At 45.8% G+C, this 16251-nt stretch overlaps 1 protein-coding gene and 1 long non-coding RNA gene across 9 annotated transcripts in view; one reads left to right on the forward strand and one right to left on the reverse strand.

The window, feature by feature from the left end:
- Positions 1-13498, reverse strand: part of LOC130147877 (uncharacterized) — a 28361-nt gene extending 14863 nt beyond the window's left edge. For all 5 annotated transcript variants that reach the window (XR_008821414.1, XR_008821413.1, XR_008821415.1 and 2 more), the window contains exons 1-3: positions 13368-13498; positions 4371-5358; positions 4083-4176 (exon numbers count right to left, since the gene is read on the reverse strand). This is a non-coding gene — a long non-coding RNA (uncharacterized LOC130147877). The remainder of the gene's footprint in view (positions 1-4082; positions 4177-4370; positions 5359-13367) is intronic.
- The window catches only part of FAM120A (family with sequence similarity 120A), a 56048-nt gene continuing 52628 nt past the window's right edge, over positions 12832-16251 (forward strand). For 2 of the 4 annotated variants that reach the window (XM_056335675.1, XM_056335674.1), the window contains exon 1: positions 12832-13842. In XM_056335675.1, the coding sequence (XP_056191650.1) occupies positions 13369-13842 (474 nt within the window). In that variant the 5' untranslated portion in view covers positions 12832-13368. Of the gene's footprint in view, positions 13843-14134; positions 14515-16251 lie in introns of those variants that run through there. The other 2 variants (XM_056335673.1, XM_056335676.1) reach the window with 2 other exon arrangements.

The following is a 16251-nucleotide window of genomic DNA, read 5'->3' on the forward strand; positions in this document are numbered from 1 at the left end:
GAAAAGGTATCATTCAGCAGGCTTTCCAAGGACAAGGACCTCTCTGCACCATTGTGGTTTGTTTTTTTTCTCTCCTGCAAACCCCTTTCCTTCCAGTCACAAATTTTCCGTGGTGCAACACCTTGCAGATGCTGCTCGTGGTGAACTCCGATGAGTGACAGCAGCAAGCAGGGCTGGCTGGGGGCAGGCTGTCCAACAATCCTGCTCAGCTGGGCTGGGTCAGGGGACAGACTTGGCAGCGAGGGCACATTGTGAAATTGAATTGGGGGGGGGGGGGGTTGCATACTGTATCTCCCTCTGCGAATGGCCATGTTCCTTACATGGCGAGAACAAGAAGAATTTCCTGACCTTCCTTTATACCACCCATTATTTTGCATAGCCTTATAATGTCTTTTATTAATTCCCTTTTAAAAATAAACTTTCCTAATACTTTCAGATTCTGCAGATATGCAACATCAAAGCATTTCAGTGAATTTTTCAGTCCACTTATAAGCCAGGTCTCTGGTGCTAGAGCCAGACATTTTGTGGTAGCACTCCAAGCAGTAAAGATGCCCAGCATCTCTGGAACTGCTGCAGTTCTCATTGCTGTAAGTACTGATCACTGGGGAAACTGAGCCTCAAATACCAAAAAGCCTTTCTGTAACAACCTACTGTTTTGCAGAGGGCAACAGGACCAGCATGCTTTTTTCTTAAAGATAAAAAGACAGCCATTGTGCCTCTGTTGAGAAGGATCTGAGATTTATTTTTAACTTCAAACTTTTCTATGTATCGTGAAAAGGCAGAATAATTCTGTTTTCATTTAGGAGGGCATTACAAGAGAAATAAGTAGTCTGATACATTTTAGATTAGAAATGCTTCCCTAAGAACAAAGGCTGTCACAGTGTGGTGTCCCACACCCAAGAAAATCTTTTCCCCAGTACTTAGCTGTGCCAACGTATTTCCAAGATTTTTTGTGCTAAACTGAGAGTTCTCCAACATGGTGCTTCCAGGAATTTAGGTTACTCTCCCTCTCTCAGTACTGGGATTAACAAGTCATGAAGGTAGTCTGCATCACAGTGATATTATAATGACTGCTCTGAAATGGAAAAATATAACACATCTGTGTTTTCACTCTCCGGCTTGAGACATACCTTTAGGAAGTCAGTTTGTGATGACATGTTTGGGCAAATGATGCCTTACCTGCATGCTTTTTTCATGTATCATCCTGATCTGGTAACTTGAATGCCATAATCAGAAAGCTATGTTAATTGTACATGGGTTTAAGCCAGCGTAGTCCAAAACATACTCCTCTAAACTACCAGCCTCACAAAATCTGCCTGCCTGTTTGAGAAGCTGGAGATGTTCTTCTCTGTTAGAGGAATTGCATGAATTTTTTGTAACAAGAAGAATCTCCAACCAAGATAATCTTCACCTCATGGATATTACATATTTCTGTTTCCTTAAAATAAAACCCACTAAGTATATGAACTGGTACCATAAACACAAGCACAAGTGAAAGAGTTCTACTGTTGCTGGACTCCTCCTCCCACTCAATTTCGGCAGTCAGCAAAAATACTTATTCAGTATTAAGTTACAGTAAAGAATTGTTGACCCTGGTGCAACTGAGAGCAACGATAAAGTCAAGTCAATGGGGTTTGCTTCAGCTTGCGACATTTCAAATAAAGCCTCTAAATTTCTTTGGATCAAAAAAAATGAAAGCATATAGAACATACTTGTTAAAAACAAAAATGCAGAAAATCTATACAAGCTTCTCCAAAAAGTAAATTTTGTTGAAATGCTCACAGTTGCGTTTAGCATTATTTGCTTCTAGTTTGGGCTTCATTCTAAATACTGTATGTTAATAAACTCAGACCACTTAATGCCAAGTACTTTATACATTTCTCTTTAATTAAATTTCTCCAAAGAATCACATTACATAAGCATTTGCCAATACAAAAAGCACACTCTGAGATCCTGGGTAAAATCCAGGCACCCCTGCAGTAACTAGTAAAATTCCCACTGATCTCATTGGAGACAGTCTTTGCTATATATGGGTAATAAAAAATTATCTTGTTACTTATGTATTCTTTGGTACACTGTTCTAAGAAACTTAATCTGTGGATCTTAATGAGGTCCACGCTATCATTTACCATTTCCCTTACTAGATGAAAATAAGCGTTACTTCAGAGTTCAATAATGTCCAGTTTCAAGTATGTTTGTAATTGGTGGAATATGCAATAGATGCCAGTTTAGATGAGCTTCTGGCCTCTGGACGGAGGTAGGCATTTGCTCTAATACTCTGCAATTTTACTACAGACTTTGAGGAGAGAATTGCCTGCACTGAGCTCTGGAAGAAAGATGAACCCTTAGCATTTAGGGATTCTCTAAACTATATGTTAAGTGTTATGTTCAGTAATAAGTTTTAGGTGATCAGGACATGGAAGTGGCCTAAAAATGAAGATCTTAAATAACCTTTATGGTCATTAATTTAAGACCAGGCACAACGATTTATCTTTATTTAATTATGATATCTTTCATCTGTGTGAAACTCTGAAGTGGGCTAGTTCTGTCATTCTTCCTCTTACAGTTTTTTTGCAGAAGTTTTCTCTTCCATAACTCAGCTATGCAGGGCTGTGGGGTTTGATGTTTTGAGTTCTCATGCAAAAGAAAAAGCTAAATTAGGGCTGCTCTAGGACAGCACTAATCAGAAATGGAAAGAGCAGGAGTTGTTTGAGACGGTACCTGCTCCTGCCACTGCTCTGCGGGGACATTATCATCTTGCAGCTGCAGAAATGGTAGAGGTTGTCAGAGTGCTGCTCATCTACTTCAGCACTGTTACTGATATTTTTTCAGAGTTACTGAGATGTTACCTAGTTACCAGCTGATCACAGCCTGGTAACCATTTAGAGAAATGCAGATTTTTATTTAAAATAAGGTAAGTGACCCTAAATAAGTCAGTCTGGTGACACTTAAGCTGTCCAACTGTAAAATAGGATGAGACTCCACACAGAAGTTATTTGAAGTGTTCAGACGAAAACTGCGGTATGAAATTAATTATGATAGTCTTGACAATAATAATTAAATTTAAAATACGCTTAACTGGTTTAAAAATAAAACTTTCAGATTCCCTTCGACTGCAGCCCAGTCCTGAAGCTATTTAAGCCTGCATTGCCTATCCCGTGCCTGATTTTCTGATTTGGTTGTAAGATTACTATTAATAGACCAGAAGTGGGATTAAAAAAAAAAAAAAAAAAAAAAAAAAGGAGAAAGTGAGATTACCTAATTCTGCAAACATCTGTTTGTTTATTTGTTTGCTTTGTTTTAGAGAAGCATTGTCAGAAGTTTAGTTTTCTGACATGGATTAATCTTTTCCCTTTTGTGACTCTGGACCATCCATCCCTCCCCGCTTCCCCCCCCCAATTCCGGCGCAGGGTTGCTAAGCGACATGTTCTTCTCTTCTGTACTTTAGCAGAGAGGAACAGATCAAAGACACCCACAGTCCTGAATTATTTTATAAATGAATTTAAAGAGATACTCTCCCGTGCTGTATTATGTAGGGGGAGATCAAAAGTTGCTCTATATACTGAGAGTATCTGGAGAATTAAAACTGATGTCTTCTGGAAAATAAAAATGCTCTCGTTACTGAGAACTATGTAATATTTACCTTTCCCCCCTAAAAAAAAAACCTAGACTATGAATTTATGCTAATTAATGTTTCTAGTTTTATGTCAGTCAAGACACTGAACGCAGGCCAGGCTGCATGTTTGTACGACTTGCAGAAGTAAGGTTTTCTGTCATCAATTGACAAGCCTGCAGGTTTTTTAACTCTTTTCATCTCTTGCAAAAGCGTTGCCATTATTCACAAATATTTCATTCTCTAAATTTTAAATGCTTTCCTGGCATTAAAGGCAAGAAAGTCACAGGATAAATTTCAAGTGATGTATCTTTAAAAGAATAAATGAAGATGAGGAAGTAATCTGTGTAAACCACGCAAAAAAAATAAGATACCGATATCTCAGATGTTTCTGAAAAGAACGAAAACCAAATGAATAATGTTTTATTAAAAAATCTGGGAATATATAAGTTTAAATGCTATCTCTTACCAGACCAGCACTTATTTGGCATCAGCTCAGGTCTGCTATTCTCTCCAAGCTGTGAGATTTGTAAGAGCATACTGGCAGTTAAGGCAAGTGTTTCCTGAAACAGAAAAGGGAGGAATTATTTGCCCTCGGATCTACTCAGTTTCAAACACCATCGACATTCTAAAAGGAAAAAACGGCACTCAGTAACAAAGTGCAAAAGTTTTTCATTACTTTCATTTCCAAAGACACCATCGCTGCACAGCCTTAAGAAGAAGGAGAGGCACACAAATAACATGCTTAAAGCATTACCTGAGCAAGTGAGACTGATCATTTACGTGGAAAGGAAAACTCCCCGATCAAATGGCTGCAAAAAAGGCATCTTGAATATTGCACGCAAAATTCCTCTCCTGTGCAAATCTTGTTTTATAACCAGCCACCTTATCTGCATAAAGTAATGTGTCTTTTAAAGCAGTTTCAGGGGCTTGCTCACACAAACAGGTGCTCATGCAACTACAGGCACAAAATCCTTGGATTCAGGTGTAAAGTGTACATAGATGATCTCACCCTCTTTGCTGCCTGCCTGGTTGCAGAGCAGAGCAAGCTCCTCGCTCTTGTCCTACGCCGGCAATCTAACATAAAACTGAGCGTAGATTAGTGAAACCTAATACACTCTAGGACTGTAAAGGGATTAATCACATAAATCTTCACCAAAAAAAATCAGCATTAGTATTTATTTAGATGCATTTTATTTTCCAGTGAGGAAACAAGCCTCTTTTTTTTTTTTTTTTTCTGCACCAGTAAAACTGTTCAAAATTCTAGTTGCTCAGATTTGGCAGTTAAAATCCACTGTACTACAGTTAACCTATATTCTTGTAAAAGCATTTATTTTAGAAAAGGGCTTGGCCAGCTTTTCCATTTCGGTATTAGATATCTATTACATGGGCAAGATCTGTGCTTTACTCTCACTGATACAGTGTTTTATGTATAAACATCTTGACCACCACTATGTTGTCAGTGGTTAGCAGATTCAATGTGTTTTGGCTGAATTTCTGAAGGGCAAAACTGTGACTTGCACTCTAAATATTTTTTCTGGAGAATGGATTCCTCAACAGACTATGGGTATCTTGTACAAAATGCAAGTAAACATTCAGAAAGGAATTTAATGCTTCTGGCAGGTACCGACTTGCCAGCCTTGGAAGCCGAAATCCCTGAGACCTGTGGCACCAGCGCAGCTCCAGCCCCGTGTGCTCCGCAGACCGGCTGGGTTCCCCGCCATGCCACCGCTCCTCCTGCCCAGCTGCAACGACAAGGCAAGAAATAACGCCCGCTACAAATGCTGCTTGTTAGTACGGGTGTTTCTGGCAAGCTTACTTAAACATCCTGACCATGCTTTGTTCGGAGATTCAGTTTGATCAAACCAGTATTTAAGCTAAAATGTTCTGAAGCAGGATGTTGTAAGAATTTTAGTTAATATTAATTGCTGGTATGTTTTTTTTAATATTGGTAGCAATTTGGTTAATGAATGTAAGTCATTTTGAATTGCTGCTCCTCTTACTTATTTCTAGAATGCTGCAAAAAAATCTGCTGCAGCTGCATCATAAATGTGAGCAGCCAGGGCAGAGGTTTGGGCCTATGAAGACGGGACGATGCTTTTGATATGTTGAAGGCCACTGAGAACATTAATAATGTTACTTCACATTTCTACAGTGCTTTGCCTGCTTAAAGCACCACATAGACTACTAGTAATTAGTGATATGGATGTTTCTGAAATCATCAGCACTATCATTTAAATTGTCATTAAAATACAATTAGCAGCCCTTTGAACTGAGCGCTGTAGTTCAGAACAGTCTTAACTGATGGCTCGTGGGCCAGACCTGGACAACAGGAAGATCGTGTCTGGTTTTCCTCTTCTCTAACTGCACCAGCTCAAGGAGCACCTCATCCCAGGAGTGGCGGCTGTGCCCGCAGGACAGACATGGAGAGCCGTTATGCGACTGGAAAGGCAACGGCACAAAGTATCCCTTGTGTCCAGCCCACTGCATTGAAAAGCCTGGATTTTGTAAAGCTCATTTCAGCCTGTGTGCAATTTCAAGCAGGCAGAGCCCCACAACTTTATACTTTGCAATTCAAATCAATTTTTTTTTTTTAACTTGACTTTCAGGGCACAGCTTTGTGCAGCAAGGAGCTGTAGGGATGAAATAAGGGCATTATGTGCTAAAACAAATAACTGAGCGATCTACATCTACAGGTGATGCGCTGGTAGACCATGCTGGCATGTGTTTGGGTAAGATGAAGAATTTAGTTTGCTGCAGCAGACTGAAAGTGAAGGTCTGGCTTGGATGGTGTTCCCAAATCTGGCATCCATATCCCACGTTTAGGTAGCTAAATCTGTCACTTACATGCTTGAGATACTTGTGTTAATTGCATAAATGCCAACAAAAATGACGTGTTTTTAAAGTGTTAGAAGTGTAAAGAGCTGCTCTTCTGAAATGGCCACAGTATCTATACTTAGCTCCTATGTGCTCTTCCGATGATACCACTTGCAAATGCACCACATTTGTTGTAGGATCTAGCTATAGTGATGTATTAGTATCTGTTTGTGATACTATTGATGCTCCTGCAAAAAAACGCTGTAGAACATACTTTACATACTGCCTTTTTGTACGTCTCACACAACTATTCATTAATACCACGGGAACAGCGTGCTACTGTTCCAGGTTTTCAAAGAACCAGTGCTATTGCTCTCCACCAGCTCCTGTTGCCTGCTTCATACTGCCTTTATTATTTATGCTTTTATTCCCGAAAACTGAAATTTAGAACTGGAAATTTTCACGCTTTTGTTTTTTAAAAAATAATTAAAGGCAGCGAATGGACCTGATGTAATCTGTATACTGTGTGCCACGGCTAAGTATCCACTGCTGTGAAAGCACTGCTTGTTCTCTGAAAGGAGGAATTCTTTCAGACAGCGTCACTTGCCCCCTCCTCTGCAGGGCTGCTTTTCCCATACACTTGGAGGACTCGCTGCCAGTCATTTTCTTGCCCTAGAAGTTTGCCGGAGCAATACTGTCATTCACCACTGACATTGTACTGTCTGTACAGGGCCTAGTTCCTAATGGGTCGGCCTTCACGTTCAGTCAAAAATTTCACCTGTGAGTGTAGCAGTGGTTCTACGAAAATATGATGCCTTTTGAATCATCTTTTCTTTGGACCGGTCCTTGGACTACATAGCGCTTCACCTTAATGTGGGCTTCACAGCAGGCTTTGGGAGAAGTTCTTTTCCTCTGTCATTCACATAGCAAGCAGCGTGCTCTCAGATATGACCTGTCTACATGTCTACAAAGATTTCAGTGTTGGCCTGGCATGCTTTACTAGTATTTTAATGGCCTAAAGAAATTATTTGGAAAGCTGAAGATGCCTTTAGAAAAGAGGGAAAGGAGGGGAAAACAGACTCGAAGAGGCTATTAATGGGTCAACTGGCCCAAGAAAATAGGGAAAAAGTGCAACTCAAAAGTGGTTGCCAACACGCGGTCTTGCAATACTGCCCAGGAAGGTAACACAGCTCCTCGTGACCCTGTTTTTGTGATGTTATGCCTTCACTCCCTCTCTCTACATTCACCATTCTATACCAGAAACGTAAATTGTTGCCCAGTTCAAATCCAATACACTTCCTAAGTCTGCTTTTCTCAAACACACGAAGTATGTATTGTCTTGGGAGGAACAAGAGACCAAGTACTCAAAAACGTGGTGCAGGGTTTGCCATAGCCACAACTTTGAGAACAGGTGCTCCAGGGGAGCCGCCTGCTAGTGTTTTGCATAGGTAATTGTTAACGATACTAAGTAATAGTCTGTCTACTGGATAACGGACAACACCCCAAAACACAGGCCAACAACCATAAATGGAGAAAGTATTACAAGGAACTCACAGCAAAATTAAGATGCCAAGCAACATTCCCATATAATGTGAAGACACTGAAAAAAAAGAGTCTTTGTTCCACCACGGGTGTCTTTGCTGGGCTTCTGCCCCGTTGTCAGCCGTTTGGATTAGCCTCCTCTTCATGGGAAGCTATCAGGGATAGCATACAGAAAACACTGAATACGCAAGAACTCAGTAGGATATAGCAATTTTGGGAAAGACTGATGGTTCTTAAATAACTTACTGCAATTAACAGAGGGCTGGAAATGTGAGAAAACCTCTGAAGAATTAATCAAAAATCAACAGCAGTTTGTCTTGATAGTAAAGGCAAGCACACGAAATAAAACAGCTTATCACAAAATGGCTTTTGACTAAGAGTGAAAAATGTAATGAGGAAGAACACACTTTGGATAAATCTACATTCTGTTAAGTTAAATAAAAAAGCCAATGCCAGTAGGAGGGTGAAAAAAAAGACATCTTCCTGTATGGTCACCACTGGGCATGTATTTGCATGAGGCAAGTGCAAGGAGAGCAGACTTCCTGAGTGCCAGAATAGCACCCCTATCTTAGATGTGTAAAGAAGAAGTAGGACTTGCCCTCAACTATCACAAAGCTGGTCTATGAGGCCAGCTGGCAAGGGAGAATGAAAAGACAAAAAAACAGTGGACTGCAAGTTTTTGGGCATCTCTTACAGTCTTTGCTAACAGTCCTCAGAGTTAAACTTGTGGCTTAAGCTAAAAAAGAGATGGAGAGCTTGACAAAGGCACAAAATCTACATGGCTGAATTTTTGCAAGAACAGCAGTGAAAAACAAATTAAGATGTGGCAAAATGATCCATCATCAAAGTTCAAAGCAGCCAGTGAGACAGTGCAGAAGAATATTCTACTTGCTAGCATCAGTCTCCTGCACAAGTTCCATGCTGTGGCAAAATAGAATGGGCATGTAGCCAACAGAAAAGGCTTGATACCAGCAAAAAGATGGAACTCGCATTCACCAGATACCAGGGCAACTAGTTTTTCATGATTTGAAGTTATGGTGGAAGTTGAATTTTAAATTAAGTCTGAAACGTTAGAGTGAAGGAATGCTTGATGGGTGAGAGCTGATCAGCGGAAACTAAAGATTGCAGCAAAGTCTTCTTTGCAAAGAGTTTTACAAAAAACCCCACGAGAATTGCTATCGATGAATTGTTGCTGTAACAATAATACTCCTTTTTGTAGACTAAGAAAAAAATTAACTGTTAGCAATAAACCTATTTAAGCTGACCAATCACCTATGGGTTTCTGCAGCTTTTATGTCTTGCTGAAAGCTGAAAAAGGAAGAAGTTCCAGAAATAGACTGAAACTGCTCTAAGATCTGATGCTGATGGAGAGACCGATAAGCATGTAAATGACTCAGTTAGGTGTCTCCCATATGCACATTTGCGTGTCCTAAGAGGAAAATGTTCCATCACAGGTATCATAGATATTTGAAAGAAGTTACTGTATGCTAGAGCACCATGGTGCTTGTAGATATTTCAGCAGGCTACAGAGAGATCCCTGAATATGGAAATTCTTGCGTTGTATAAACTTTGAGTGATTGTATATGGTTTAATTGCAAGCAACCTACGGTACAAGAAAGGAATGTCTCACCTAGTAGCAAGTACCATGATAAAAAATCAGAGCAAGACTGTGAGTGACTTTGTCCAAATTTTTTTTTTTTAAACCTAAGCAATTGTTCTTCAGTTTCTACTATTTTTGCAACTATTTTAGACTAAGTGCCAGGCATGCCTGTAACTTAAAAAAAACCCAAACAAACAACAACAACAAAAAACCAACAAAAGGAAATCACCTGAAATAACATACTGAGGATGAAGCTAAGGCAGCCTGCAGATGTGTCCCTTTTTTTTGCTGGTTTTATATAAACTGCATGAAGATTCTGCAAGTCTCTGTAAGCAAAATGTTTATTTAATAGGTATATGCAAGCAATACACCACGAGAGGAACAAGGGTTGGTTTTATTGCTGCATGCTATTCACCCCTACTACAGTCAAATGCTCCAGATGACAGGGAAGAGAAACAGGGCAGCTAGTAACAGTCAGCTAACAGCAGAATGTTAACATTTATTGCATGTTTATTTGCAAATGTTTGCATTAAAAGTTAGTACCAAAAGAATAATATAAGAGATATATTTCACTTCGAGCGCTGAAGTAGCAATACAGAAAAGTATCTTGCCCACAGCAAGCAGCAGTAAGGAGGAGGGACCTGGAGGTTTTTTGCCTATAGCAGCAAGAACTGGGAAGTTCAGGGAGCAGCAGCTCCACAGTGAGACACACCAGAGTGAGAAAGGAGGAGAAATATTAATGGAAATCGCGTAAAACAAGTGTTTCCCATGGATAATATATGCATCAATTATTCCCAACCAAATGTACCCATCATCAAGATTACCGTGGATAGCCTGTCCCACAGCCTATGTCCATAGTCCTCTCACAGTGGGACCAAGTTTTGTTAGCAGGGGTATCAAAACTAAGATGATAACATTCGTTTCTATGTTCTTGCCCTGACACGGTTATTCATTTCAAGTTCTTCCTAATGACTGTTCAGTTCCTTCCTTCTAGGGAGCCACTCCTAATTCTCTTCTATTCAGGTTGGAAAATGAGTCACTGCCTTTAGTATTAATTTTTGTTAACCCTTCCTTTGCACAACCAATAACTGTTAACAGCAAAATGCATTGTGGCTCAGTGCTGAGAAAGAAAACTCTTCAATGCCTTTTCCTCCATCGCACCATTTACTTACATGCAGATAACCCGATGATTCCTGCAGGCTTTCTGCTGCTGGTTGATGAAAAAAACAACCTTGTTTGTCTTTGTGCCTTTGGTTAACTGCTTTCTAAGTCTATCTTAGTCTACCTGTTTTGCAGTGTAATTTTGCTTTCCATATATTGCACTTTTTTTCTGTTGCCTTCTTGTCTGGCCAAAGTTTTATTTGCAGCAAAGCAACAACTTGCATCAAATAACTTCTTGAAGCACCTTGTTTACCCTTCTGTTTTTCCTCTCTTTTCTTTTGGGGAAGGAGGGTCAGGTTTATGGATGGGCACACAAACCTGGCAGCACTCAGTTCTACTGTCTCTACCTACCTAACTCCATGGGAAACATCAGGACATTAACGGTCAGGCTTCTGGTAGACAATGCTTTTGACTAGTTTTCCTTCTTAAACAACACAAAACATAACCCAAGCAAACTTTGGAGACATTTTATTTATACATGACTGCCATTCTTAAAACTACTGAACCTAACTATCCTGTGAGGCATCTTGAATCAGCTACCGCCCTCTTCTCAAGACTAATTAGCGAACAGTCTGTCCTGGTTTTGATCAAACTTTGTACTGTTTGGTTACAGCATTGAATACCTGCCGGCATGTCTCATCACCTGCTTTTTATGCGCTTCATGTATGGCGGTACTTGTTCTTTGGCTGAATTTTGATGTGGTTGGGGATATTTGGAATTTTAAAGTTCTTTCTCCTTGATCCTCTATTAGCACTGTTGGTCTACTCCCATGCTTTGTGTGCCTTTCAAAGTGTTTCAGTGTTTTTGTTATCTTGATGCTATCCTAACGCATGCCTGCTCTTAAAGTAAAATCTAGGAAGTCTAAGGGAAAAGTAGTTTGGAAAGAAATCAGACTATTTACTTAGGAAACCACACTCTCAGATTATTACAAAACCAGATTTCTAGGAAGAAGCATTATTTCTCATTGACTATTTCCATACCTTTTTTCAGTATTCTTTATTTCACCGACCTTATGCTGTACCAGACGGTATTGGATACAACACCCTCCGAGCAGCCTTGCATTAGCACTGCACCGCCTGCGAGAGAACCAACCCGCTCCCCAAGACAGCATTTCCCTGGTGGGAATATTTACTGTAGGTGCCAATCCAGCCTGACTGAAGTCTCATTAAGAACACATTTTTTTCCCTATCAATAAAATATTAATGTGACTATACAGCACGTGCAGCCTGACATTTTCTTGACACCTGCATAGCACAGAACTCCTCGCGCGCCGCAGTACAATTTCAATGACAAACTGCATGCAACTTCTATAGCTCAGGAAAAGCCCTAATCTTGGCCTTTTAAAACATAATTTCATGCGGCCGAAACTGTAAGGATACTCCCTCACCGCCCGTGCGGAACGGAACGGGGTTTTTCCCCCGGCAGCCTGTATCGATGCCCACTTACCGGCCCCAGTGAGGCCCGGCCTGGGCGGCCAGGCCTCGGGGCGCCAGCAGCCGCCTCGCCTCTACCGGAGGCGGAAAGGCCCTGGAACCCGCCTGCAAGTTTTGCCAGCAGCAGTGAACGCGGGCTGCGGGCGAGGCGGGGACAGCCTGTAATTATTATCTGCACAGAGCGGCCGCGACCGCCATGTCTGCCAGGCGGGGAAGGCCTCGCGAGCCGGCCCGGCAGTCCGAGGCCGAGCGCGGCGCGGCCGGCCCGGCAGCGGGAGCGGGGGGGGGCCGGCACGGCTGCCCGCCGGGGCCCGGCCCAGACGCGGCCTCCGAGCGGCGGCGCAACAGGTGCCCCGGGGCGCCGCTTGGCCACGGCGGCGGCCGCGCTGCCCCGCCCCGGGCGCTGGCGGCGCCGAGGGGAGCGGCGCTGCCCGGGGGAGCCGCGGAGGCGGGACCGACGCGCGGCGGGGTGGGGTAGGGGGGGGGGGGGGCGGCGGCCGCGGCCGCGCAGCGCTCCGGCCCGGCCCGAGCGGGCTCCCACCGCCCCCCGCCACTCCCCCGCCTCCCCCCGAGCCCCCTCCCCTTCCCCGCCACCCGCTTCCGCCCGCGCTCCCCGCGCATGCCTGGGTTATGCAACGGCCGCGGCGGGCGGGCTGCGCGGGCCCCGCCGCCCCAGTGCCGCAGGGCAGGGCAGCGCGGGGGGCCTGAGGGCGGCGGGCACCGGGCCGGCGGCGCTGGGGGCGCGCTCCCCGCCCGCCCTCCCTCCCCCGGCGCCCGTGTGCGCGCCCCGCGCCGCCTGTGAGTGGCAGCGGCGGCCGCCGCCAAGTCCCGCCTGTTCCGCTCTCCCTGCCGCAGGCGGCGGCGGCGGCGGGTTGGCTTCCTGCGCGCTGTGCCGCTCCCCCTCCCCCCGGCAGTCGGAGCCGCAGCGGCAGCAGCCCGGATCCCCGAGCCATGGCTCTGTGAGAGCAGCACATGGCGGCCGCAGCAGCCATGAGCCCCCCACTAATCCATACAACTCCCCCCTGAACGGCCACCGACGGCAGCCAGCGCTCCCACCCGGCTCCACCGCTCCCACCGCCCACCCGCAACTACAGCCGCCGCCGCGCCGCCCGGCCCGAGCCCAGACCCCGCCGCCGCCGCTGCCGCCGCCGCCGCCGCCGGGCCCCCGCTCGCCCGCCCGCCGCCGCCGCCCGGTCCTCACCATGGGAGTGCAGGGTTTCCAGGACTACATCGAGAAGCACTGCCCCAGCGCCGTGGTGCCCGTCGAGCTGCAGAAGCTGGCGCGGGGCAGCCTCGTGGGTGGGGGCCGCCAGCGGCCCCCCCAGACCCCGCTGCGCCTCCTCATCGACGCCGACAACTGCCTGCACCGGCTCTACGGCGGCTTCTACACGGACTGGGTGAGCGGCGGGCAGTGGAACCACATGCTGGGCTACCTGGCGGCCCTGGCCAAGGCCTGCTTCAACGGCAACATCGAGCTCTTCGTCTTCTTCAACGGCGCCCTGGAGAAGGCCCGGCTCCACGAGTGGGTGAAGCGCCAGGGCAACGAGCGCCAGACGGCGCAGCAGATCGTCAGCCACGTCCAGAACAAGGGCACCCCGCCGCCCAAGGTCTGGTTCCTGCCGCCCGTCTGCATGGCGCACTGCATCCGCCTGGCCCTCATCCGCTTCCACATCAAGGTGAGGAGGAGACGGGCCTCCCGCCCGGGCCAAGGCCCCCCGGGCCACCGGCGCCCCCTCCCCGCCGCTCTCTTGCGCCCCCGCCGCTCCCCTCCGCCGGCGCCGCCGCGCTAAGATGGCAGCGGGGGCTGCCCGGGGCCTTGCCAGTGCCCAGCCCGGCGGGGGCGGGGGGGGCGCCCTGCCTCTCCCCTCAGCGCCTCAAAATGTCGTCGAGGCCCGCGGGGGCGGCCCAAGTTTCGGCGGCCTCAATCCCCGGGGGATTTTGCTATTTATACGGCGTGGCCGGCCGGCCTGTGCGGGGCGGCCGGCAGCGCCCGGGGCCTCCCGGATTCCCCTGGCTGCGAAGCCAGGCCCAGCAGCAGGGAGGTTTTTGCCTCCATGTTCTTTCGGGGCTGCCGCTCCGTCGACTCAAAATGTCCCTTCTTGCCCAGGCCCCCCCCCGCCCCTCCGCTCGGCAGGGCGATGGGGCTGCGACTTGGCTGCCGCAGGTGAGAGCGGCTGGCCGAAAGCATCGTAATCTAATTAATTATTAAGACGAAAGAAAAAAAAAATCAGTTATCGAGCACGGCAGATCTGCAACAAGTTCCCTGCTGAGGCGAGGCGTATAAACTTGCGCAGAAGGTGAAATGGCTTGCTCCAAAACGCAGAGGTTCGAGTTTCGTGTTTGAGAAGGTGAGGGGTTTGATCGGCATTGCCCAGATGTATTAACGAGCTTTTGATCAAGTGTAGAATAATCCGTTCCTTACTCTGTAACGGCAAACGCTTCCAGTCTATGGGGTCAGGAGCACCGATCCGACAGTTCTTCATTTAAAGTTCCGATTTTAAGGGGAATCTCTGCTTTCTGGTAACATTGGCAACGCTGCAGGCAAGGAGCTGGGGTCCGTGGTGATCTCGGGCCAACACCCAGGCCACGATTTCAGAGGTTGCAGAATATGAACGTCGCATCTCTCTGTACAGCGTTCGTGATTTGTGGTGGTTTCTGTTAAGCCGAGCGGCTGCGTATATTGAAACACAAGACACTAGAAAAACAAGCCCCGGGATGAAGCTGCAATTTTCAGAGTTGCTCGCTTGCTTTCCCGCTAGGGAGGGAAGAGCAGCGGGAGTGAAGTGCATGCTTGTAGCCCTTATTATCATAAATTACTTTAGTGTGTAGAAAAGTATTATGCAACCTTTAGGGTTGCACGCGTGATCACTAGGAGCAGCTTAACATTATCTGGCTTTTGTACCGATTAGAAAAGTTCTGGCCGGGTTGCAGGCCCGGGTAAAGATGACTCTTGGAAGGCGCTCACCCAAAAGGTGACTTTAGGTGAAGTTTCTCCTAGTTCTGCCGACGGGACGCGAGTAGCTGTTGCTCCCTCTTAGCCCGGCCCCGCTCACTCAGCCGGACCCATCCTGGGAGGATCGCGTTCCCTGCAGCTCCCTGTGCGACGGGCTGGCCTGAAGCCTCCCCGGGCAGGCAGCGGGCGGTGGAAGACCCACCCGCAGTGGCCATTGGCACGCCGGGGCCACCGGGCTGGGCGAAGCGTGTGCGGAACGAACTGGAAGCGGAGGCAAAGCTGTTCTTGCAGGGTGCGTCGAGCTCTGCTGAGCGTGACGTCTGGGGCTTGTTGCCTGGTTGAAGTGAAGACGTTATAGCCGTGTCTATTGTAGAAATGGGTTTTTCTGGCCAGTGTGGAAGGAAAGTCATGTACGTGTTTTGGATATGAATGGCAGTGGGAATTTGAGGGGTAGCAAAACCATCCTCATTTGAACTTTTTTGTTGTTTGGGTGGGTTTTGTACCTAGGAAATACTTCTTAATACTGCTTAAATTCTTTAAGCAAAGTTTTAGGGACCGTGCAGTGAAGATATTTATCTTGATCTGGTTACGGGTGCATTATAAATCTTCCTTAATTTTTTATTGAGACTTAGAGATCATTAGTGAAAGCAATGAATGGGGTACAGTAAGAATATTTTTTCCTTTTAGTGTGTTAAACTGGATACTTTGTTTAATGCAGTATTGAAATGCACAGTACACAACAGGAAGACAGCTGTTTTGATATTGCTAGGAATTTGGTATTTGTAGTAGTTCTGTGGTATGTTGAACTAGCTGTTAGTCTTTAAATGCATTGTCTCAGACCTGGTTCATTCCTGTTGAAGTACATGACATCCAAATAAAGTTGCCACATTTGACAACAGTGTCACCTGTAGCACTTTGTTTACTTTCAAGCTTAGCTGCAGCATTAGCTCCTTTATGGTTTCTCGCTAATAGGCCTTATTCTTAATCTCTGGAAACAGTTTTAGGAACGAGAGGACATGTCATACCGAGTGCCTTTTCTATCCAAAAAAAAAAAAAAAAAAAGAAACAAATGAAAAAGCCCCACAATTTTGATGGGGAAGATTTGAGGGGTGGGTATCTGTCTGCCTTACGT

This window comes from Falco biarmicus, chromosome 4 (genome assembly GCF_023638135.1).
Source record: "Falco biarmicus isolate bFalBia1 chromosome 4, bFalBia1.pri, whole genome shotgun sequence".
NCBI lineage: Eukaryota > Metazoa > Chordata > Aves > Falconiformes > Falconidae > Falco > Falco biarmicus.